The sequence below is a fragment of the Leptidea sinapis genome, chromosome 1, assembly GCF_905404315.1.
Source record: "Leptidea sinapis chromosome 1, ilLepSina1.1, whole genome shotgun sequence".
NCBI lineage: Eukaryota > Metazoa > Arthropoda > Insecta > Lepidoptera > Pieridae > Leptidea > Leptidea sinapis.
This window is the reverse complement of record NC_066265.1, coordinates 18,386,940-18,410,994: the sequence shown is the minus strand read 5'-3', so window position 1 is coordinate 18,410,994 and position 24,055 is coordinate 18,386,940. Positions and strand designations below refer to the sequence as shown.

General features: G+C 32.7%; 1 protein-coding gene across 5 annotated transcripts in view; it reads right to left on the bottom strand.

The window, feature by feature from the left end:
* The window catches only part of LOC126970459 (basic proline-rich protein-like), a 38,285-nt gene extending 16,760 nt beyond the window's left edge, over window positions 1-21,525 (bottom strand). For all 5 annotated transcript variants that reach the window (XM_050816365.1, XM_050816384.1, XM_050816395.1 and 2 more), the window contains exon 1: window positions 21,452-21,525. In XM_050816365.1, the coding sequence (XP_050672322.1) occupies window positions 21,452-21,454 (3 nt within the window). In that variant the 5' untranslated portion in view covers window positions 21,455-21,525. The remainder of the gene's footprint in view (window positions 1-21,451) is intronic.
* Window positions 21,526-24,055: the final 2,530 nt, after the last annotated feature.

Sequence of the window (24,055 nt, the reverse complement as noted above, 5' to 3'; positions counted from 1 at the left end):
CGAAGGAGTCACTCGGACATTGTGATGACATTACAAGATTGACATTGAAAACTTTATTGATGAGTCCTAATTGGTCAATCAACGTCTGGTTTGTTCAATGACGACTAACAGCCGTTTTCAATAACGTACCTCTCGTTACGGATACATTGCTGTCACCGTTTAATGACAAGATTTTATCTATCCGTAGTAATGTCCAGTATAATTTATAGTATATATAGTCCAGATAGTATATTCCCAATATCTACAGATAGAGAGAAATTACTACCTTCTACTGTCAGTAATTAGCAGTCAATAATCTGAAGCTGTCCCAATATACCCGATAAGTCATTCTTATTGCCTTATATTGGGACGCGTGATTTGAAATTTCCATACAAACTTCTATCGCTGGTAAGCTACACGTCGTCCCATTGACAGACAGCGTGTACGGATAAGGTGAGTTACCGTTGATAAGTTTATTGGGACAGAAAATTCAACGTTAGTTATGATTCTTATCGCAAGAGTATGTAAGAGATAGACTGAATATTGAGAACGGCTGTATGTCGATAGGTTATTGAAATGTAAGTAAGCGTAAAAGGATAGATTTTTCCTACCTTTAGTGAGTTAAACTAAGGATAGATAGGTTATTGAAAACGGCCGTAAAACACTAGCTGTGTCTAAGTGATGGTAAATTTAATAGATTAATATATTTATGAGTATATATATTTTGTCGAATGCAGACAGATGATTCCTGGGATTGGTACTATTCGTATTGACTGATTAACTTTTTAGTCAATATTTTAGTACGTTTTTTCCACTTACATTGTGTAAACATAATCTATCTTAAAAATAATTTTAAATCATATTAAAGTTGTATGTATCACAAATGTGTAGTTGACCACTCAATTATAACTTCAAAATCTGATATATTTTATTATATAATGGGATATCCTGAAGAGCCACTTTTTCAAATAATATATGATGATAATCTGTAGGTAATTTACCATATTGAAGTAAAACTTCTGTAAAAATCGTTGTGATTTGAAGATCGATGAAACGAAAAAGCGAGACGATAGAGACACAAATAGGTAAAATAGAGACACAAACACATAAAAAAATTACCTAGTAAATGTATATGTGGTATCCTCATTGTGCGATGCTCCGTAGCGTCCCCACTATCGTCTACTAAGTATTAAATTATTTTGTTTTTGTTGTTTTTCGTTTTTGTAATTATACTGTTTACATTAAGCACTTGTTTATTTTTTTCAATACTTTTCAATGGGTATTTTAAATCAGGAACTTTTCAGAAGTTTCATTTTAACCGTGTTTGACTTGCACAAACAGACATATTGAAGCGTTTTTCCATTCCTGACGGTGGTGGGGCGAATTATGTATGTACACAGAACAATATCCTTAGTAATATCACATATTCATAAAAGTCTGCTTACTTAAAGCATTGCTAAGTCAGAATGAAAAATAAAACTCCTTAGCGGACCATTATGAATAAGGGGGTTATTAGTATACACTGATAACAATTTTGATAACAGAAAACATATTTCAGTATTTAATGTATGTTATTTATTTATAGTAAATCAGAATTATAATTAATATTCAATATTGTTTAAGACAGTTTAATTGTTGTTTATAGGTACTTAATGATTCAACCGCCATAGCCGCAAACAGAGACTGACGGCAAGTAATCATACAAGACTGCTCCCTGTCTTGGATGATATTACTGGCTTTAATAAAAAACACCAACCTCCTTAAAGGCATTATATTTTACTAGCTGACCCAGCAAACGTTGTATTGCCGATATTAAAATCGCAATACAAAAGTAACTGTTGATCGTAGATGGGTGAAAATTTGAAGTTGTATGTATTTTTTAATGCTGACTCATAATCAAACAAATTTAAAAAAATAAATAAAAAAAAAATCGTGTGGACATTTAGGGGCATGAAGAATAGATGTTGTACGATTCACAGACCTACACAATATGCACTAAAAATTTCTTGATTTCGTTTCGGAGGAGTTCAAAGTTTAACACCATGACACGAGAATTTTATATATTAGATAAGGTAACAGAATTCAAGCAGAAATTCCCAGATATTCAAACCATATGTTGACACGCATTACGCTTATCTGTATAATATTTTTCATTTGGTCAAACTATATATATTTGTTTTTTTATTTAATTCAGTAAAACATTGTTAACAAAATAAATTGCCACGTAATTATTTCACTGCGTTAATTTTGTTTTATAGGTGAATTTTTATTCTAGGTAGACATAACTATTTGCTGTTTTGATATAAAAACTTGTTGCATGAAAGCCTCTTTCAGGTATGTTATCTTAAAAGTATTACAATACACAAACTTCAAAATTACCTCCACTATTTGCCTTTAGAAAAATGAAAACGAACCGGTACGTATGCTTAGGGTCAGTAGCGATATTTTCCTATATAGGACGTGTTACATAGTGTGTAGGTGCCGTGACTAATTTCCTCTGTATGGAAATTGAATGCGAGAAGTTGAACACTCTGCATTTTAAATACCTATTTACGTTGTTGTTTCTTATACGCATTCTCATCAGTACTCTTAATATACACTTTCTTATTTTTTAACTAAGCGACTTCAAAAAAGGAGGTGGTTCTCAATTCGTCGGTATTTTTTTGTTTATTATCTCAAAACTTTGGATTTGGATGAACCGTTTTTATAATTCTTTTTTTATCTGGAAGCTGGTGCTTCCCGTGTGTTCCCATTGCAGTTTTTTCCAGATCTGACCATGGCAACCAGTAGAAAACCATAAAAGTCTTAATTTTGCTATAAGTATGTGCGACAAATTTACGAATAACTCATTATCGCGCCAACCGGTCGATATTTTTTTTTTATTGGAAAGGATATACTTCAAAGGTAGTTTGGTGAGAGTTTGGTTAGGTTCTGATTATGGAATCCATGACAAAATAACGGAACTCTTCAATTCTTAGGAGCAAATTATATGTAACGATATTAGTCTGAATATTTTATATGCTATCCGGATATTTGAGTCACCTGCCGTAACTTTGTTATGGTCAACTGTCGTAGTAAAATATGATGATGAATGGAACTAAGGGTGCGATCTGTGGCTGAATTTCTTACTGTCTGTAATCAAATTGCAATGCGTTAACGTTCATTGTTGCATTGCAAAATTACATCTACACATATTTAGAAACATTATTAGTTAATCAGTTTAATAATTTGATTCCTTTTGACAACAAAAAGAATTCTAAAGGAATCAGTTTTGAGAAAATAAATGCCTTTTATGCCTTTTAATCGCGCGTAATGATTTTTTTACTAGTTTTTACATTGCTGCGGTAAAACTACTCGCCTTAAATGCAATGCTCCTGTGATTCCTCTGGTCATCGCAAGAGAAGGTGCAATCAACTTTCGGCGACCCCTTGTTTGTTTTCCTCTTCCCAACTCATTAAAAGCTCTTTCATAAAAAAGCGCAAATGTGAAACTGATATTTGTATACTCGGATATAATTACACTGCTAGGTGGCAATAATATTGACTGATGGATATCAAGAAGGGCATTCTTCTTATTTTTATTAATTCATTTTTTGTTTCAATATGAAGTTTCGCATAACAAGCTGTTAAGTTGACTACTGCTTTTGGAAAGTCATTTATCAAGCGCTGTCTGCATTTTAATTCAATTATTTCGTGAAAACAATGTCATCAGACTTAACCTTTCCGTTCCGGGAAACTCTGATCGCGCGGTATGCCTCAGATCGTCGCCATTTTGGCGCTCGTGCAGTGTTCTGTCAATGGGTTTTATTTTACGTGTATTAATAGATTGCTTATAATTAAGATAATTTGAGTGAATGTATCTGAAAGCTATTGAATCAAGCTATAAGACCATGCAAAATAAACCATCTTTTAAACAAAATAAGGCTCAGAATTTGGTGAGGGAATAGCGTGCCGTACGGCACTCTCGGTTTTGGTTTATATGAAAAATCTAGTGCCTTGGGGCACTGCCGATTCCGGAAAGTGAATCTTAATGCCTATAATAAGCAGTCAATATCATCAATAAATATTTTGTATATGTACTCTGGGTTAAGCATGTATCGCTCTAAGTGAAATAAGCATTATTTTAACCTTGTTTATCAGTAAGCATTGAAAATGTCAAGTTCTCTGTTAGTTTTTGATATTATTAAGTTTTTATTACACTACAAGGCATGTGTCAAATCAAATCAAATCAAAACCACTTTATTCATCTAGGTCAAGGCAATAATACGTTTGATCAAAAGTTTATCTTTGTACCATTTACCACCACTTTGGATAAAGTTGACCTTTTATGTGAAGAAGTGGCAAGAAACTCATTGCCAGTTGAATCAAAGTTTAGTAGTTTTATGGATTATTTTAATTGCAATATAATTTGTAAAGTGATGCAACAAAAATACTCAATGCCAATGCACAGGTCATCAAACATTATAGATATTGAGTACAGTAGATGCATAAATCCACACATTAAGTGAGAAATTAAAAACCGAGCAAATTTGAGCTTACACAATTTCAAATTCATTAGCTCGTTTTCAATATTGGTCACATTAATGGTAAAAAGTATTTATTAGTAGTAGTAGAACATACGGATCTAGCTGGAATCATCACGGCAATGCAATCACTGCAAAAAAATTACTCTTAATAATTTATCTAAGTATCAAGAGAGAGATGCAGTATTAAACGAACAAACACATAAACAAACGTACATATACACAAGCACACACTACATGCCATAGACGACCTGGGGGCCTACTCCTAAAATCGATATTCGATAAATCGTGGCATTAGTCGTGTCGAATCCTACTCTTAGTTACATCGTATTCAATGTCGAAACGATGATTGAACGAACGAAATATTATTCAATATTATCGGTACTAACCCTACTCTTAGTTGAAAATGTCAGAGACGAATATTCGAATTTCACAAATAATCAAACGTCACTTTTACGATAATCTCAACGATACCTTCTAGGCTGTCGATACTAATATCGTTTCAAGTTGTATAGATATATTTGCCATACAATATACATACTTAATAAATATTATTGAAATAATTATATGTGATTTACTACTCAACAGGTTTTTTTTACTAATAAGTCATTTAAGTCATTTTGTTGATCGTTTATGCGTAGAAATAATGCAAATGGCCGCCTGAGAAATAGGAAGTCGACGAGAAGGGTTGAGGTACTTTTTTTTTACATTTTATTTTCCGCGAGTTTTGTATTATTTATTCAATTTTAAATGGTCATATTATATTCGTTACATATTTTTTTAACATTTACATTATGTGTTAATGATACCAAACTGGTGGTGCAGAGTCTGGCATGGTCCTTAGCGCCTAAACTATGTTTTGACTTTTGACACTTAACAGCGACGTAGCACAGATAATGTATAGGTTTGAACATATTTCATTCACACTAACATCGTAAAATATCAAAATTTTAGACTATGGTAACGATAAACGATAAGAAATTCGAACATTTGTTAGAGTAGGGTAGTTGCGATATATTCGGAGTGTTATTGTATCGTTCCGAATGTATCGTTGTCGATTTTGCGAGTAGACCTCCTATATAGCCGAGTGGTTAGCGATCCTACCTACTAAGCTAGAGGTCCCGGGTTCGAATCCCGGTAGGTGCAAGCATTTATATGATGAATATGGATGTTTGTTTCCGAGTCATCGATGTTTAAATGTATTTATGTATGTTTAAGTAAGTGTATTGTATGAAATATATCATTGTCTTGTAACCCATAACACAGGCTTTACTTGGGGCAAGATAATTTGCGTAAAAAGTGTGTCAATATTACATGCAAACATACACATCCAATCACATAAACACTATAACCGATGAAAACATAACATAATGTAATGATAGATATTATATTAAATATTACATTCGCATTCACACGCATAATATAGTTCTCATGATATTTTAATACTACACATATTATTATGATAAAGTAAGTTAAGCTGAATATTCATTAGTTGAATTTTTGTTTATATAGAGAGACCTGTAATTGGCTGTTATATCTATACTAATTTTTAAGACTTTAGTATAATATTTTTTTTTATATGAGAGGGGGCAAACGGGCAAGAGACTCACGGGATGGGGAGAGGTGAGGCAACCGCCCATGGACATCCGCAACAACAGGTGTGTCAAAAAAATGCGATGCCGGCCTTTAAGGTGTGAGTATGCTTTATTCTTCAACGTCCCTAAGTCGTATCTGTTCGGGAAGACCGCTGCCGGTAGTTGATTCAAAAAAGTGGCTGTGCGAGGCAAGAAATTTCGAGCAAAACGCGCTGTTGTGGAATGCCAGACGTCTACGTGATACGGATGGTACTTGCACGTAATGTCCGGTGGTGGAATTCGGCCGCTGGAATCAACCCGAACAGCTCCTCTGAGCACTCCCTGTGGTAAATGCGGTAGGTAACATTTCTGCTGTAGGTATTTTCAATAAAAATAAATAAATAAAAAGGATATTAAAGTTCAAGAGCAGGACTATAGAGGTATTCTGTGATTCTGGTTTAAATGTGTTATTGAAAAACAAAATTGTTTTTGTTTTCATATTATTACAGACGCTTTTTATTTATATGCTAATTTTTAGATCCGCATTATTCTTAACAGATCGCTTTAGCGACCTTTTAAATCCTCTATTTGTGTCTTATATACAACCGTTATCAAAGAATTTTTGGCTCTATGATCACAACGTAAGTGCTAGAGTTGTTTGTTTTAAATTTACTTTTAGATCTCACACTGATGGTATTAGATAAGTATTGACATTGAAATCTTTGAATTAATTTTACATTTTAAAAAGCTTGGAACAAGATTTTGTATCGGGCGATGTTAAATGGTCTTCGATATAACTACGCATAACGCATAGCGTTTTTGTAATTTATGCAAATTTATGAGGAAATCCTATTGTTAAAAAAACTAGTAATTGTTACCAAAAATATTTTAAATATTGATGTATTATTTAAACAAGAAAATGAATGTTGAAGTTGTTATAGAATTGGTATTGATAATTGTTTAATTGGACGTTAATATTCTTAGTTTCACAAATAATTCATTTCAATTTTATTCATTACTTGATTAATTTATTTATGCTACACAAAATGGATTGATGTTTAACCAATTTTTCGAAGTTATTTCAATATTTCAGTAATCTGCAACATCTGAACAGTGCGCTTAAAATACATCTAATACATACTATATTGAAAATAAAGATTGAAAAATATTTATTTCAGTTCACGTGTTTCGCCTCTACACGAGACTCGTCTCGTGCCAGATTTTGGTAAGACAACACGTCCTGAGGATGCCTCGTGTAGAGGCGAAACACGTGTCGAATTGTTTTAAAAACAAATATTGGCGGAATTAACACTAAAGAAAATTTAAATCATTTGTATAATTATCGATTTCCGCAAAGTAACGCCTAATTCAATAAATTTTCTACAACTTATATGATCAAAACACTTATATGGCAATAGACAGGGCTATTCATAAGAGGACTAGAAGATTTGAGTAAAATTATTAATAACTAACGTTAATAACAGGATACTCCAGGCATCCTAGAAAAGGTTAAAGAAAAGGGAGTACTTAGACCTATTTATATTTTCGTCACAATTATACTTTTATTTGAATAATAATCTAAATAAAAGGCTATTATTAGTTGCGTTAAAATTGGTTCCTATAAAAGATATAAACGCGTTCACAGCGAGACTAAGCATCTGTTCAAAAGACTGTTTTTTTATTTGAGATTAGAATTCTATTTATAGCTCTATAATAATTCACTTAAAGAACTATTCAGTTAAATTTATTAGATCGGTGGCCATATCACCATTTGTAGATATCGGCAGACTCAGCACAGGTTCTAATCTGTGCTATGAGTCTCCTGGCCCCCCCACTCTTAAGCTATTATATAATTGCATATTATTGTCTATATTATTGAGACTAAATAAAATATGGTTGTGTGTATGGAACACGTATATAGGAAATTAATAATTTATTTTGTAGGTCCCTCCAATAAGATTTAAAGGCTAAGTTTAAGCCAGTAAACATTATATGGGAGAGTAAGCTCTCATAAGCATCCATTATATACAGAGGTTACCTCTGGAAAACGCTTGGAAAACTATACATTCAATGCAATCTGTGACAAATAGTATAATAGTAGAAGACCTCACATAAAAACAGCCCCAAGAAAATATGCAAACCTCAGTATAGATCTCCAGACAATTGAAAAGAACTCATGCGTCATTGTTTTTCTCTAGTGTGGATAGAGCCTCTAATCTGAACCTGGATAAGTAGACACTCATAAACTTACGAAGCGGGCTTGTCGTAACCAAATGTATGGAAACAATACAAATTTAAATACAGCACACGGAAAGTTGGCAGACCAGTTCACTACATTTCATAACTGTGACATTTCAATAACAGCTTTGTGTTACACCGCCGATGAAGATGAACAAAAATTTGTAATGTTATGTTATTTAGCAAGGTCGTTGCTTAGAAATGCTTGCTTCAACAATATTTCATAACACACGTGTATTGTTTGTTTGTCTAAACCCGTGAATGGTTATGACTATCCAAATCCGTTTGCTTATCTGTTTGTCAGTTATGTAACAGAAACATAGCGAGAAGGATTTGACGGCATGAGGTTTTACAGCTGACCTCGTAGCAGTTAAATTAGCTGCATGTGTAGTGTTAATCTGGATTTAATAAGTTCTAAGCTTTGTTTGTTAGATATAGGATACGATAAATATTTAAATATTATAATTATTTTTTCACACATTACTGCCAAAATAGCTTGCACGGAAAAAAAATATAGGAAGTTCATAATATCAGTGTTAGGAAAATACGTCCTAACGTTTGCTGAGAACTTTCCTTTTTGCGAATCGCGCTGCTGCCTCGTTTGTTATCATTCTAGTTATTAAATAATCCTTACATGTTTTAAAGCATTAATATGTCTTTCTTTATTGTTTTTTAACATTTGTATTGTTATTTTTTGTTTTCTTTATTTAATGTTAATTGTTCATATCTATTGTACTTGTAAAAAATTTGGTGGCAGTTTTGCGCAAATAAAAAATTATTATTATTTACTTATCTAAATTTATGTATTGTGAAAATTGTCTTTGTAGTCTCAATACCGCCTAAACCACTGATGGTATCAACGTGAAAGGCAATAAAAAAGTCATTTATTTTTTTCTCAAAATTGATTCCTTTAGAATTCTTTTTGATGTCTTTTCTAAAATACTAGATACTACCACTTCGGAAACAAATGGCGCTCTGAGAGAGAAGAAGCGGCGCAAGAAACTCTCCCAGCATTATTTTTTTTGCGCTTAAACTAACTACTAATTTATCCGAATGGTTTATTGTTACATATTTTTCGAATTCCATCGTTCCCAAAATTTTTTTGTGCTGTTTTACTTTTATGAACATTTTTCGAGCTAATGAGACGTATGAGTGACGATACGTCGAATATGAGATGGAGACAGATTAACACCAATTTCTCCATGAATTGCACCGAAGTTTATCATACCATTAATATTTTTGTTTTATATAGCATTAGTTTTGTTTATAAATATTTATTTTTATTATAATAATAGTGAGTTATTATATCAATAAATTTTCTTTTAAGTTAATTAGACTTCTATTATTTTCTTTTATGCCTATCTTCTATCTATTCGATGAAAAAAAAAAGCCCGCTGAGTTTGTTGCGCCCATTCTTCGGCATTCATTTTGGAGTGAGTGGTAGTTTTTTGAATTTCAATAAGTGATGTCACATCCTATTTTGAATAAAAATATTTGATCTTGAATTTGAATTTGATCTATCTGTGTTTAATGAAAATGGTCTTTGTTTGAGGCTCAATCACACCTAAACCACTGATTCTATCGACATGAAACTACCACCATTCGATGGGAAATTTATCCTACATAGTTTATGGCTACTTATTTTTTTTGTATTTGTAATAAGATGAATAAAAGTTAATTTATTTTCTTTTAAAATAGTAGCGAAGCGGGCGGGAACGGCTACTATATAACAAAACGAAACGACTTCTAATATATTATATACTTTAAAGCAAGGATTAAAAATTTAATATACAATACTTTTTTATTCAATACATAAAAAATAAAAATATTAGTTTTGAGTTTTGCACATATGAATTCTCTTCACGTATTCAGCTATACATTTTTTGTATGATTTCTCACATCAACGTTCGAGTACAAACAAACTGTGCAACTGTATCTACGAGTACATCTAACGTGTTGACATGCGTAAAAACGCTACCATAATGGTCTATGTTATAAGCGGACACGGAATTTATTGGGACATTTCTCTCTGCTATTGGTGAATAAAAAAAACTCACAAACGACATTACTTGATGATGACCAGTGTGACCTTTGCACAGGATGCCGGATTATGGGTACCAAAACGGCGCCTATTTCTGCCGCGAAGCAGTAATGTATAAGCATTACTGTTTCGGTCTGAAGGGCGCCGTAGTTAGTGAAATTACTGGGCAACTACACAGAATTTTTTGGTCTTTCAAGAATCCTGAGCGGCACTGCATTATAATGGACAGGGCGTATCAATTACCATCAGCTGAGCGTCCGGCTCGTATCGTCCGTTATTTTCATGAAAAAAAAAACTTAATATTTTCATGAATTATGTTCGAAACATGGACCTACGGCGACCTCAAGTTTATACAGATATGCTATCAGTGTTACTCCGAGAGAACATAAGCATCAGTTATTAATCCCTAGTGCTAAAACATCGAGATTCACAATAATTGCAAAACAATACCTATCCGTGCTTATATTTTTACAAAATTTATCAGTCAACTTTAATGCAGTATTTGTGGATAAATTCATCTACTGTGTTCAATAACTCTTGTGGTTGCTTTTTTTTTTCAATTAACTCATGTACCTTTGACATGATATTTGTTGTTGCGTCACTTTGTATAGCTAGTAACTAAAATAATTTTAAGAATCATGAAACTTATGATGTTTTTTTGATAGAGTAGCAATGAGTTTCTTGAGACTTCTTCTCGTTAAAGCTGAACCTTTTCCGTAATGATGGTTACCATTTATTGCAATAAGTTTTGAAATTCATAAATGTCTAAATATCTTTCAGCTATATCAATAAAGTGATTTAATTTGGTGTACTATGTAAATTGTATTTAAAGTCCATTATGTGAATGTCTACTTAAATTGTAAAGTAGTAGATAATAGCATTTATTTATATAATATAATAAATTTGACTTTGAAATAGTAATCTCGGTCTTTATACAAGTGTAGTAAAATTCCGCTTTAAGCCTGTGGCAAATACCATACTAACGCCACAGATTCCACACTCCCATTGTAAGTTACACCAGCGCTAAAGTTTTCTTCTAAATGGTCTTTTGTTCACAGCTCAAACTATTCTTATAACGAGCCCTTTGTTAATACAAAAGATAACGACTACTTCGTTGTGTAGATGAAGGATTACGTTTTATGATTATATTGACGTATTTTGCGACTTTGCAACTATTTGTCACAGTACGAGATATTTTTATAAATTACACTAGCTGACCCAGCAAAGGCAAAACATTTTCAGACGACCGATTCTCAGACCTACAAAATATTTATCGTACAGAAAATTTATTAAACGACAATTATCATTATATTCGATTGCCATTTAGCAACTATTGCGTATCTGTTGGTGGAATAGTATAATATTAAAATCGCGATACAAAAATAGGTGTCGATCGTAGACCGTTGTAAATTTGAACTTGTATGTACTTTTTAATGCTGAATCATAATAAAAATAAAAAAATATTAATATTTGGGGGTGGGTAAGAGTATCAAAAATAGATGATATTTTTGATACTCTTATCATTTAGAGGTATCAAAAATAGATGTTGGCCGATTGTAGACCTACCCTAAATTTAAATTGGTAATTGGTTTTAACACTGGGACATGAGAAACTAATAAAAAAATATAAGATTTAAATAAAATGTCTTTAAAAGTAACACGTACATGTATTCACCTTAACAATTTTAAATTGAATGTATTATTTAAATTTTAGATACTGTAGCCAATCTTATGTGTCCATGATCATTCCAGAATTAAATTCCATAATACATTAATATACAGTATATTTATGAATAATTTAATAAGCAGTATATTTATACATGAGAACAAAAATAGTATGTAACTTTTTTAATCACGGAGAGTGCAGTTCTATCCTCACTCGACTTATACCAATGTGTTTTCGGTTTTAAAATTCATATAAATATTTATTCGACGTTTAATAAGATTGGAAATGCTCTTGTGTATCCTGGTGTTACGGGAGGGTATTCTTGTATATATATATAATCTGAATCTCGGAAACAGCTCCAATGATTTGAATGAAATTTAGTATTAAGGTAGCTTCGAGGGCGAGAAATCAATCTAGTTATCTAGGTTTCAATTTAAAAAATGTTTATCCGTGTTTTAATGAGAAACATCTACAATAACATTAGAATACAAAGGTAAATTTTGCAACTATATACAAGACTGTAATAGCTCAGATGGGAGATTGGGCGATCCGGAAAGCAGAAGACCCCGGTTCGAATCCAGATGTACTTTTAGTTTTTTTTTGGTCAAGTTTTGTATCTTCTTAAAAATCCGAGCAAGGTTCGGTCGTCCAGGTACTCCTTCTTGAATGAATACATCGAATAAACACTTCATCAGCTCTATATGCTTAATATAAACCTCAAATAATATCAGAGTATCAAAAGTTGCTTGGATACCAAATAGTTCCGTCATTACAAAAATATGTCAAATCGTATCATCTCCCACATAAAACCTACGCCATTTGTGGTAGACACCATAATTTAGTATCGTATTTTACTCACATCAAACATTCTTGGCAGTTAAGAGCCCATTGAAGCGACGACATTGGTTTTAAAATAGCCCACGATGTTAGTATGTATGACAAGATAATTAAATCGATGTCTTTATCTTACAATATTTATTTGTTCATAAATCATAGGTAAGTACTAGTCGTTGCGTCAATATGCAATGGAATGGTTGACAATTTCATTTTTGTTTGTCTGATAATTTGTTTAAATTCAAATTCAAAATAATTCTATTCAAATTAGGATATAAAATCACTTATTAGAAGTCAAAACCACAATCCATTCTAAAAAGTATGCCTCAGACCTGAGAAAAACTGGCGCAAAAAACTCAGCGGGCTTCTTGTTACAATGTAAAATCGTACTGGTCGCTCAATTCCCAATCAGTGGAATCATTAAGAAAGTTTTATATGTTATAGTAAGCTTTATCACACAAACGTTTTTTAACAATTCTTTTGAATTTCGTAATACATTTGTTTTGACATATAAAACGCCAACCAATGAAATAAGAAAAAAATTTAATTGTTTTTATGAAATAACTCTGACATTAGTCGGACTAATGTATCTTATAATACCTCAATATTAAATATATCCTGTTGAATATATATTTCTAAGTAATAAATATATTCATTTTATAAAACATTTGATAAATACAATATCCTACTATGTTACGTATTTCGTTAAGTTATCTTGTTAACCTTCAACAAAAGAGATATTCTGGCGCATCATTTACGCCCACAAATATTATAATAATATTATACTTATTTATTTATTGTGATGATAATTTAGATTGTACCATATTATGTTCATCTCAAGCTGCTGCCTGGACGCTTTAAAGCAGCTTAAATACTATGTTTGTATCTAGGGCAACAACATCTAGCCTATATGTTGTCTTGACCTTTTTTATATCCATGCGGCACTTGAATTAAATTCAGGAGTTTTTGCAAAGCCTGGACTTACATACAGATACACTCAGTTGCTATCAAGTACTTGCTTGGATTCGGTTTTTTTTTGTAGAACACATGGCAAGTATTATTTTGAAAAAATATTTATTATACAGTCTTAACTTTATTACCACTTTTAAGATTACGTTACTTAAGACATTTTTTTAACCAGTAGAGAAATATTATCACAGATTGTCAACAACAAGTTTGCTAATGGGTAACAAATTATTGTATTACAACTTTACATATATTTAAGTTACTAAATGTTATAACTAAGATAGCTCAGATTCCACAGACAAACCATCTAGATGGTTTTGTGGGACCATTATTTTATTTAGTCAGTGTAATGTCAAAGCTGTAATAAATAAATAAATAAAATAAAATTATGTTGAACCTGCAAACATAATGTTATTGTGCACATCTGTTATAGGGTAGGTATGTATACATAATATAAAAATTTAAGTACATAACTAAACAAAAATCTTTTAAGATGTGAGCTAAATTAATACTACGATTTATGATTTTGTTATACACCTTAATTAAAGGTGTTACACACATTTTAAAAACAGACACAACACAAGTATTAAATTAAATTGCATGCTAAAAATAACGGAATATTTACAAATTGAATGTAAATGAATAAGAAATCAATAATAATTTTAAAAATAAAATTATGTTTTGATTTTTAGTGAATTTGAAGTACACTAACTAACAATTTGTCTAAATATGTGTAGATATACAAAATTTTTCAATGTAGCAATGAACGTAAGCGCTTAATTGAAGAGTTCCGTTACCATGGATTCCGTAATCAGAACCTTACCAAACTATCTTTGAAGCATATCCTTTCCAATAAAAAAAGAATCATCGAAATCAGTTGGCGCGATATTGAGTTATTCGTAAATTTATCATCCACTTTACTATACGTATGTATAGCAAATTTAAGACTTTTATGGTTTTCTCATGGATGCCATTGTCAGATCTGGACCAAATTACTATGGGACCACACGGGAAGCACCAGCTTTCAAATAGAATTATCAAAATCGGTTCTAACAGTTGAAAGTTTTGAGGTAACAAACATAAAAAAAATCATACCGACGAATTGAGAACCTCCTCCTTTTTTGAAGTTCGTTAGTAATTAAAAACTGCAACATTTCATAATTACATAAAACAGACTTCAACTTATTAGTATTTATTAATTATTTGAATAAATATACTTTTTGCCTATAATTTACAACTTTTTTTTATTTCATGAATATAAATGAAATAAATTACGTGTAAATGACGCAATATTGTCTGAAAAAATATCAAAATCAACTTTTTTATCTTTTTCTTTATTAACAGTAGTTGTTATGACACCAATACATTTCTTATGTGAGAATGAGAGTAAATGAGAGGTTTAATGATGTAATGTTTAGTAACTTCCTTGAGGAGTTGGAATGGCAAGATTAGCACCCCAACCCTGTATAGCCGAGTGGTTAGCGATCCTACCTACTAAGCTAGAGAGGTCCCGGGTTCGAATCCCGGTAGGTGCAAGCATTTATATGATGAAAATGGATGTTTGTTTCCGAGCCATGGATGTTTAAATGTATTTTTGTATGTTTATATGAACTTATGTATGTTTAAGTAAGTATATTGTATTAAATATATCATTGTCTTGTAACCCATAACACAGGCTATATATGCTTAACTTGGGGCAACATAATTTGTGTAAAAAAAAGTGTGTAAATATTATTATAATCCTACCACGCAAAAAAGGCGCATAGCAGACGTCGAGTAGCTCATAAATACCTATACCTATACGTATACTGCTCAATTATGGATCAACTACACCAAATGATCCTTTAACATCCTCAGAGTACAATATAATAATGCCCTTCGCATTTTATTATGATGTTATATATATATGTAATACAATACCTCGGGTATTGTAGCGCGTCGGGCATGTTCGCCGACGCTTGAGTCCCGGACTACTACGTCGTTTTTTTTTTATGGAATAGGACGACAAACGAGCGTACGGGTCACCTGGTGTTAAGTGATCATCGCCGCCCACATTCTCTTGCAACACCAGAAGAATCACAAGAGCGTTGCCGGCCTTTAAGGAAGGTGTACGCGCTTTCTTTGAAGGTACCCATGTCGTATCGTCCCGGAAACACCGCACAAGGAAGCTCATTCCACAGCTTAGTAGTGCGTAGAAGAAAGCTCCTTGAAACCCGCACTGTGGAGGACCGCCACACATCCAGATGATGCGGATGATATCCTAACTTGTGGCGTGTCGTGCGAAGGTGGAATTCGGCGGTAGGCATCAGGTTAAACAGCTCTTCGGAACACTCCTCGTGATAAATGCGGTAGAAGACACACAATGAAGCGACGTCTCTACGCAACGCCAAATGATCCAGCCGTTCGCAGAGCACTGGGTCCCCGACAATTCGAGCTGCTCTGCGTTGCACCCGGTCAAATGAATCGAGCTGATACTGGGGTGCGCCAGACCAGAGATGACAGCAATACTCCATGTGTGGCCGGACCTGCGCTTTGTAAAGCGCTAGAATGTGGGCCGGCTTGAAGTATTGCCGTGCTCTATTAATGACGCCCAGCTTCTTCGAAGCCAAGCCCTCTTTCGTTTTACGAAATTAATAATAAGATGATTAAAGTCGTCGCTCAGGCATCTCCTGACAACGTGTTTTACAAACACTGGCTAAGGGTAGGTACACCAGATCCTTAACGTAAAATGCCAATTCATCCTTTTTTTTAAGTGACCTTAATTAAAATATTCTGAATGCTTATATGTTAACATGTTTTATATGGGTCCCTGACCTGTTATACAATGATTTAATTTATAATCTATATATATAAAAATGAATTGATGTTCGTTAGTCTCGATAAAACTCGAGAACGGCTGGACCGATTTGGCTAATTTTGGTCTTTTGGAAGTCCAGAGAAGGTTTAAAAGGTGAATAATTAGGAAAATGCTGCTAAATTAAATAAAAACAACAAATTTGTTTTTCCTTTGATGTGTCCATACATCATTTCTATTAGAGAATTTATTGACGCACGGTTTTGACAGTTCTGCTGTGAAACAATTTCATTACAACATCAGGGAGCATATTTTACGAAATAATTCTTGATGTTATGATATATTATTGACAAATTAATAAAAAACATTATTTTATTTATTATATATAGAACAACGTCTGTCGGGTCAACTAGTAAATAATAAAATATTTATAACTATACATAATATAAGAGCATATAGATTTTGTTCTAAAGATTCAACAATATTCTTGCCTTTGTTACCAAGCTCTATACGATTTTGCATTCAGAAGAAATATTTTCACGTTTAGTTTCGAGTATATAATATTGCTGGTTGTTTTAAACAGTAATCATTTTAGCATAAATCAGTGAAGCTTTAGTACGAGGGCAACAACTAATGTTTAGTGTTGAGTTGTATATCATTTGAACAAATAATACAACGCGCTTCTACTTTGTAAGATGTAATACAGACAATAAATAAATTAATGATTGAATACGTCTGTATAAATATTGAATATTAAGGCGACACTAAATGCCAGCGACCTTGAGCGATATGAGTTCACGGCTGCCGGCCCGCCATCTATGTAACAAAGCCAATATTTTCAAAATTCTTGCGTGGAATATAGTTTATATGCTTATAATCCTCGTTATTCACTACTAATCTCAATAAATGAACCTACACAAAAAAGTACAAACTGCAATAATAACTTTTCTGAGAGAAGTACCAAAAAAATGCGTCACGCCATGCCAAAAAACTTGTTTACCTTTAAAGAAAAGTGGTAGTTCAAAAAGGCTCGGCAGTGTTAACTATAACCAACAGCAAGCATTAGCAACCTACAAATAAGACTTAGGATATGTGTAACAGGATTAAGTAGTGTTCATAGCTCGAAATGCTATACTTTCACCAAAAAACACCATGTTTGCGTGTTTTCTGCTTACTCTTCACCTTAGCGACATTAATCTTTCTGTCAACAACTATTGTGATATCTGATTTACCCCAAATTTATAAATGGGGCAAAAATCTGTCTTTGTTTGCTAGGTCAGCGTGACAGAAATATAAAAAGTACAATATTGCGCCGCTTCTTCTCTCTAAGGGCGCCATTTGTGTCCGAAGCGATAGTAGTATTAGAAAGGACATCAAAAAGAATTCTAATGAAATCAATTTTGAGAAATTAAGTGTCTTTAAATGACCTTTTTATGACCACAATGTTGATTAATTAAAATTTAAAAAAAAACTTCAAGTTAATCTTGCATAATTGGTGTTTTAAAAACAGATGCGCACAAAATAAGAATTTATGGTTGAAAATGTGAAGCTGTGTCAATAACGTGTACATCGATATTGTGAGGCGAATATGTCGTTGTATACGAAAGTTGTCACTATATGATGTACCGGTGTCCCTTCTGCGAGTCATTTGGAAGGCTCCGGTGCGTGACCTTTGCTGGAATGTTGCATCACACCAATCCGCCTTCGTTTATCACTTTAATATAAATTTAACTTTTATATTTAAATGTCTTCGCGGAATATTGATGTCTGTGCATCGATATTGTTTGAGCCTTGCGATTAATTATTGTATTAATTAGTCTTAATTATGTAATATACATTTTACGATACCAATAGAAATTGAATAATAAAAAATGGTCACCTTGCAGTCAAGGTTAAGGTTATGTTTAATTTTTTTTAGTAACGATATTGTGAATCTTTTATAATAATTATCAAAGCTCACTTGAAATGTTTTTCTTTTATGAAATTAGGGGACGAGACGAGCATGACATTCAGTAGATTGTTTTGGATGCGCCTTGCCATTACAATGCGATCCCGCTCAGGATTCTTGAAAAACGTAACGTAAAACGAAAACTTGATTCTGAGCGGCACTACAACTGCGCTCGTCACCTTGAGACATAAGATGTTAAGTATCATTTGCCCAGTAATTTCACTAGCTACGGCGCCGTTAATAATTTAATATAACTTCTTTAATAAGTCATAACTAAAGAAAGATTTTTTGTCAGTAGTAGCTTATTTCTACCTGGATGTAAAAATAGTACCCGGATAAAGAATATTCACATAAAGTTTTAATTTATAGTTTTGTGCAAATTCTATGATAATCTCGGCATACCTCGAGATTCAACGTATTGTGAGACATGTCTTCAAATAATTAATGACCTTTCATAAGTCACGCTCGATGCAAAACTACGAAATAACTTAATAATTTAGTAACACACAACAGTACATAATTCAATTTAAAAGTCAGATTCTACATACTAGGTGCTTACTATAAATATGTTAACTTCAAGGTGTCGCGTTTATAATCGAAGGCTATGTTTAAGTTTTCCAGTTAATTTTAAAGAAGCCTCGATGACGGTTATTAATTTTAATTTCATTTATTTCGCTTATGGTGTAAACAAAGTTCTTAAAGTATAAAAGGCATAAAAGGCATTTTCTCAAAATTGATTCCTTTAGAATTATTTTTAATGTCATTTCTTATAACAACTAGATACTACTACCGCTTCGGAAACAAATGGCACTCTGAGAGAGAAGAAGCGGCGCAAGAAACTCTCCCAGCATATATAGTTATATCTCGAAGGGTTTAGACGTTTAGGGCGTTTTCGTTGAAAGCTCTATGACGGTTTATTTTGTTCCAACACCTCCAACAAATATCATACACAAAAATGTATACGAAAACTAAACTAAAAACTTTTTCAAGAACCACGCTATTCATTGGTGAAAACAGCATGAAAATCGGTGCAGTAGTTTTTGAGTTTATCGCGAACAGACGGACAGATAGACGCGGCGGAGGACTCTGTCTTATAATATGTACATACTGATTAAAAAAAATGTTATAATTGTTCGGTATAGTAAAATTTTATGTTTCCTCTTGACGATCAATATATTTTAAGCTCTTACATTAGTATTTATTAAATAGTATTTATTCAACTTACAACCACTGAATGAATAGAGTATACAAACAGTGTAATGCAATAAATATTTTAAATTTAAATTCTAATTTTGTCTATAACTTTCTTAAGGAGAACGGTATATAAATTGGTAGAGACGACAATTATTAATATAACAAATGAAACACCTTTAAACCTTGTGTGCGAAGAAGGTATTTTTGTAAAAAAAAATAAGTAACTAATATAACTGCAGCTAGTACAAGGCCTGATAATATACAATCCTTAGATTATTAATACGTCTTAATTAAGTCTCTTGCTGTTACAACCGATAAAAACAGGCCAGGAATCAAACTTTAGTGTGCGTGACAAGCTACGTCTTACACTCGCGATTTGTAAGACACTTTGTGTAGTAAGTACAATTGGCGAGTGTCACGCAACTCTCGCGTATTTCTCAAAATAGAAGTTAGTTCTAAAGTCTATATTTTTTTCGACCTATTCACATCTGTCATAGTCTATATAGACGTATAAATGAACTAAGGTATAATCAAGTCCACAGATTAATCAAATCAAATCAAAATCAGTTTATTATGAAACAGGATTATAGGATCATTATTTAACAGGATCAACCTGCCACCACTCGTATACATAGTAATAATGCATCTCTTGACATCTTCAATATGTTCAAAAACAGTGATCATGCATGATTCTTTTGAGACGTTTCAATGTCTACCTGACAGCTTTGTCACGAGATTATATAGTTCAACAGTACTCTTTATCCGTAGTTACAGGTATTATTATTATATTATTTCCACTGTATATTGTATCACTGAGATGTTCCGGCGACCATTATTGGTTTACTTGATCAGTCAGGGATAGTTTCTGCGCCGATTTTTCCTCTCTTTTAGAGCGCCATTTGTTTCCGAAGCGGTAGTAGTGTCTAGTATATTAGAAATGACACCAAAAAGAATTCTAAAGGAATCAAATTTGAGAAAATAGATGCCTTTTATGCCTTTTAGTTGCTCTTCCCAAAATGACACTCTGTGTATCACGAATGAGATGTTTTTTTTTATACTTAATTTAACTTTTAAGTCTTAAGTAAAATTTCTCGCAATCACTCATAAATTTATTCATCAGATCAGACTCTTTCATTTTGCACTCATTAACTGTGATTACACATTTCTATTGGCTTTAAACTACATTATTCCCGGAGACTAAAAGCATTTTTTCTATTGACAGAACAGCGTCAGTCGGGATAGTATTAAAAAAAAACTACAAAACACGCTTTTTATAAAAAACTGAACTAAAAAGTAGAAAATTTGTTTTGAAATTTAAAATTAACACCAATTAATGCCTTATAGACGAACGAATGTAAATTATATAAATTAACAAAAATCTTATTTTACAAATTGAAAAATGGAATAATTTTATCAAATTAATGTATTGTCATCGGTCCTTGATAAATATACGAAGTTTAATCGAAATATTTTACGTTTAAAGTGGGTCAAAATCACGCCTAAATGAGTCGGGTACAAACATACATACATACAGGTGAAGCTACTAAAAATCGTGTAAACATGACAAAAATTATAACTATGTCAGTGTTGGGAGTATTTCCTTCAACTATGTTACCCACCGAGTACTTCAATAGTATTGGAAAGATAATCTAAGTTATAGATAAATCACTGTCCACCAAATATAAAAAAAGCTCACCATATTTCCGTCTCGATCACAATCACAGCATATTCCCACAACACGACGCGAGTGCGTGCGCGCACGTCCCTCAGCGATTTGTTGCGGCGCATCTCCGAGCTAACATATATAGCTTCGGTTCGGTATCGGAAGCCTGAAAGCATCCTTGTAGCCTAGGAGACTGTGCATCATATTTTAGTGTCTTAAAATATTGCACAAGACTGGCTAAATTAAGTTTTTTCTTTTAATATGTTTTGTATAAATGATTAACATTATTAAAGAAGGCTATTTTATCTGAATCGTATTGTAAATGATACATTTTAATATTTTTAGCATAAAAGTTTTCCTTTGTACATCATGTGTGCTATCTCGGTACAAGATTGGCAGTTTTTCTGCTTCAAAGCAGTAAGGTGTTACAACTATTTAGGGCGCGGTCATACCTCGATATCCACAAATTTGGTTTCTTAGAGAATCTATAACAACGCAATGAAAATATTCCGACTTAAAGAAAAATTTGAACCGAATCGAATATTTATATATAGTTTGAAATATTCAATAAAAAATTTGGATGTTGCTACCCAAAAATAAACCTTGGAGTTAAAAATCTTTGAATTTTCAGCGATAATAACATTCTGTTTTTTTAAAGAATTTAATAGAATTAGTATTTTTCTAAAACTTAAACCGAACAATTGTTCAAATAACATATTTATTTTGCATAAACTAAAGAAAACCAGTAAAATAAATGCCCATTTGTAGCTTAGCCACTTGATCAACACAAATATTGTACTATTAGTTGTAGCGTTTACAATCCTAGTCAGTCCGTGTCTTAAGGGAAAGTAATGGGCTACTAAGATAAAAAATCTTGTTACTTGAGTATATTCATCATATAAATGTTTGCACCTACCGAGATTCGACCCCGGGACCTCTAGCTCAGTAGGTCGGGTCATTAACCACTGGGCTATAGGGTTATAGAATATATATAGTTTTTTTTTATGAAAATACGGGACGAGACGAGCAGGACCTTCAGATGATGGTAATTGATACGCCCTGCCCATTACAATGCAGTGCCACTCAGGATTCTTGAAAAGCCCAATAATTTTGAGCGGCACTACAATTGCGCTCTTCACCTTGAGACATAAGATGTTAAGTCTCGTTTGCCCGGTAATTTAACTAGCTACGGCGCCCTTCAGACCGAAATTCATTGCATATGATTGACAAGTATTGCAATTTTTCATCTTCAGCATCAACTGTATTATCCGCAGATAGTCTTGGATAACTTTCAGCACTAGATCCGATTTCTTTTCATAATCGCAACGCTGAAGAATTTAATTACATTCTTTTTTTAAAGTCGGGTAAAAATAATTAATTCTTATAAATAAATATTTTAGTTATTGGTTATCCTAAATTTAAAAATATTATAAATTCGAATTGAGTTTGTCTGTTTGCTTGCTGCTGAGTTGGTAATAAGATAGTTTTTTATTTTCTCATAATTACCTGCTTTAGAACTAACTATTTTTGATATCTTATTTCACTACCACAGCACAGCAAATACAGATTTCAAAGTTGATATATATTTATATCGAAGAAATGGAATAATTACATATTAATCTTAATACTGATTGCAGATAAGCAAGTACAAAAAATATAAGCAAAAATATTGGATTATGTTATCACTTGGCGTTGCGTAGAGACGTCGCTTTATTGTGTGTCTTCTACCGCATTTATCACGGGGAGTGTTCCGAAGAGCTGTTCAACCTGATTCCTGCCGCCGAATTTCACCTTCGCACGACACGCCACAAGTTACGATATCATCCCCACCATCTGGATGTGTGGCGGTCCTCCACAGTGCGGTTTTCAAGGAGCTTTCTTCCTCCTACCACGAAGCTGTGGAATGAGCTTCCTTGTGCGGTGTTTCCGGGACGATACGACATGGGTACCTTCAAGAAAAGCGCGTACACCTTCCTTAAAGGCCGGCAACGCTCTTGTGATTCCTCTGGTGTTGCAGAAGAGTGTAGGCGGCGGTGATCACTTAACACCAGGTGACCCGTACGCTCGTTTGTCCTCCTATTCCATAAAAAAAAAATGTTATTAACTGTGATATGTTTGTTTCCGAATTATGGATGTTTCTTTGTATGTTTAAGTTAGTATAATATTGTATTAAATATATTATTGTACCCATAATACAGGCTATGCTTCGTTTGGAGCAAGATAATTTGTATAAGTGTGTCAATAATATGAAAAAGAAAAAATATTTTGGACTTTTATTTATTTGTAAATACACGAATGTACAAACATTCTGTAATATTAAAAACTTACGACCTTACAAATAAATTGGTATAAAGTTATAACTGATGATAAACAAAGAATATGTAAAATGTTTACAATATCGTTGACAACACTGTCAATACAATGATAATTCTGAAGTTTTCCGAATGACATGCTTCCTTGCAAATAAACGCGGGAAACATTATACGTCCGAACAAACTATTCGTAAGCAAAATGTATATTTGTAAACATTTTACATATTCTTGGTTTATGTTATAACTTTTAAGTTATAACTTTATGCCAATTTTATTTGTACGGCCGTTATTGTTTATACAAATAAAAATAATTTGATTGAAATAA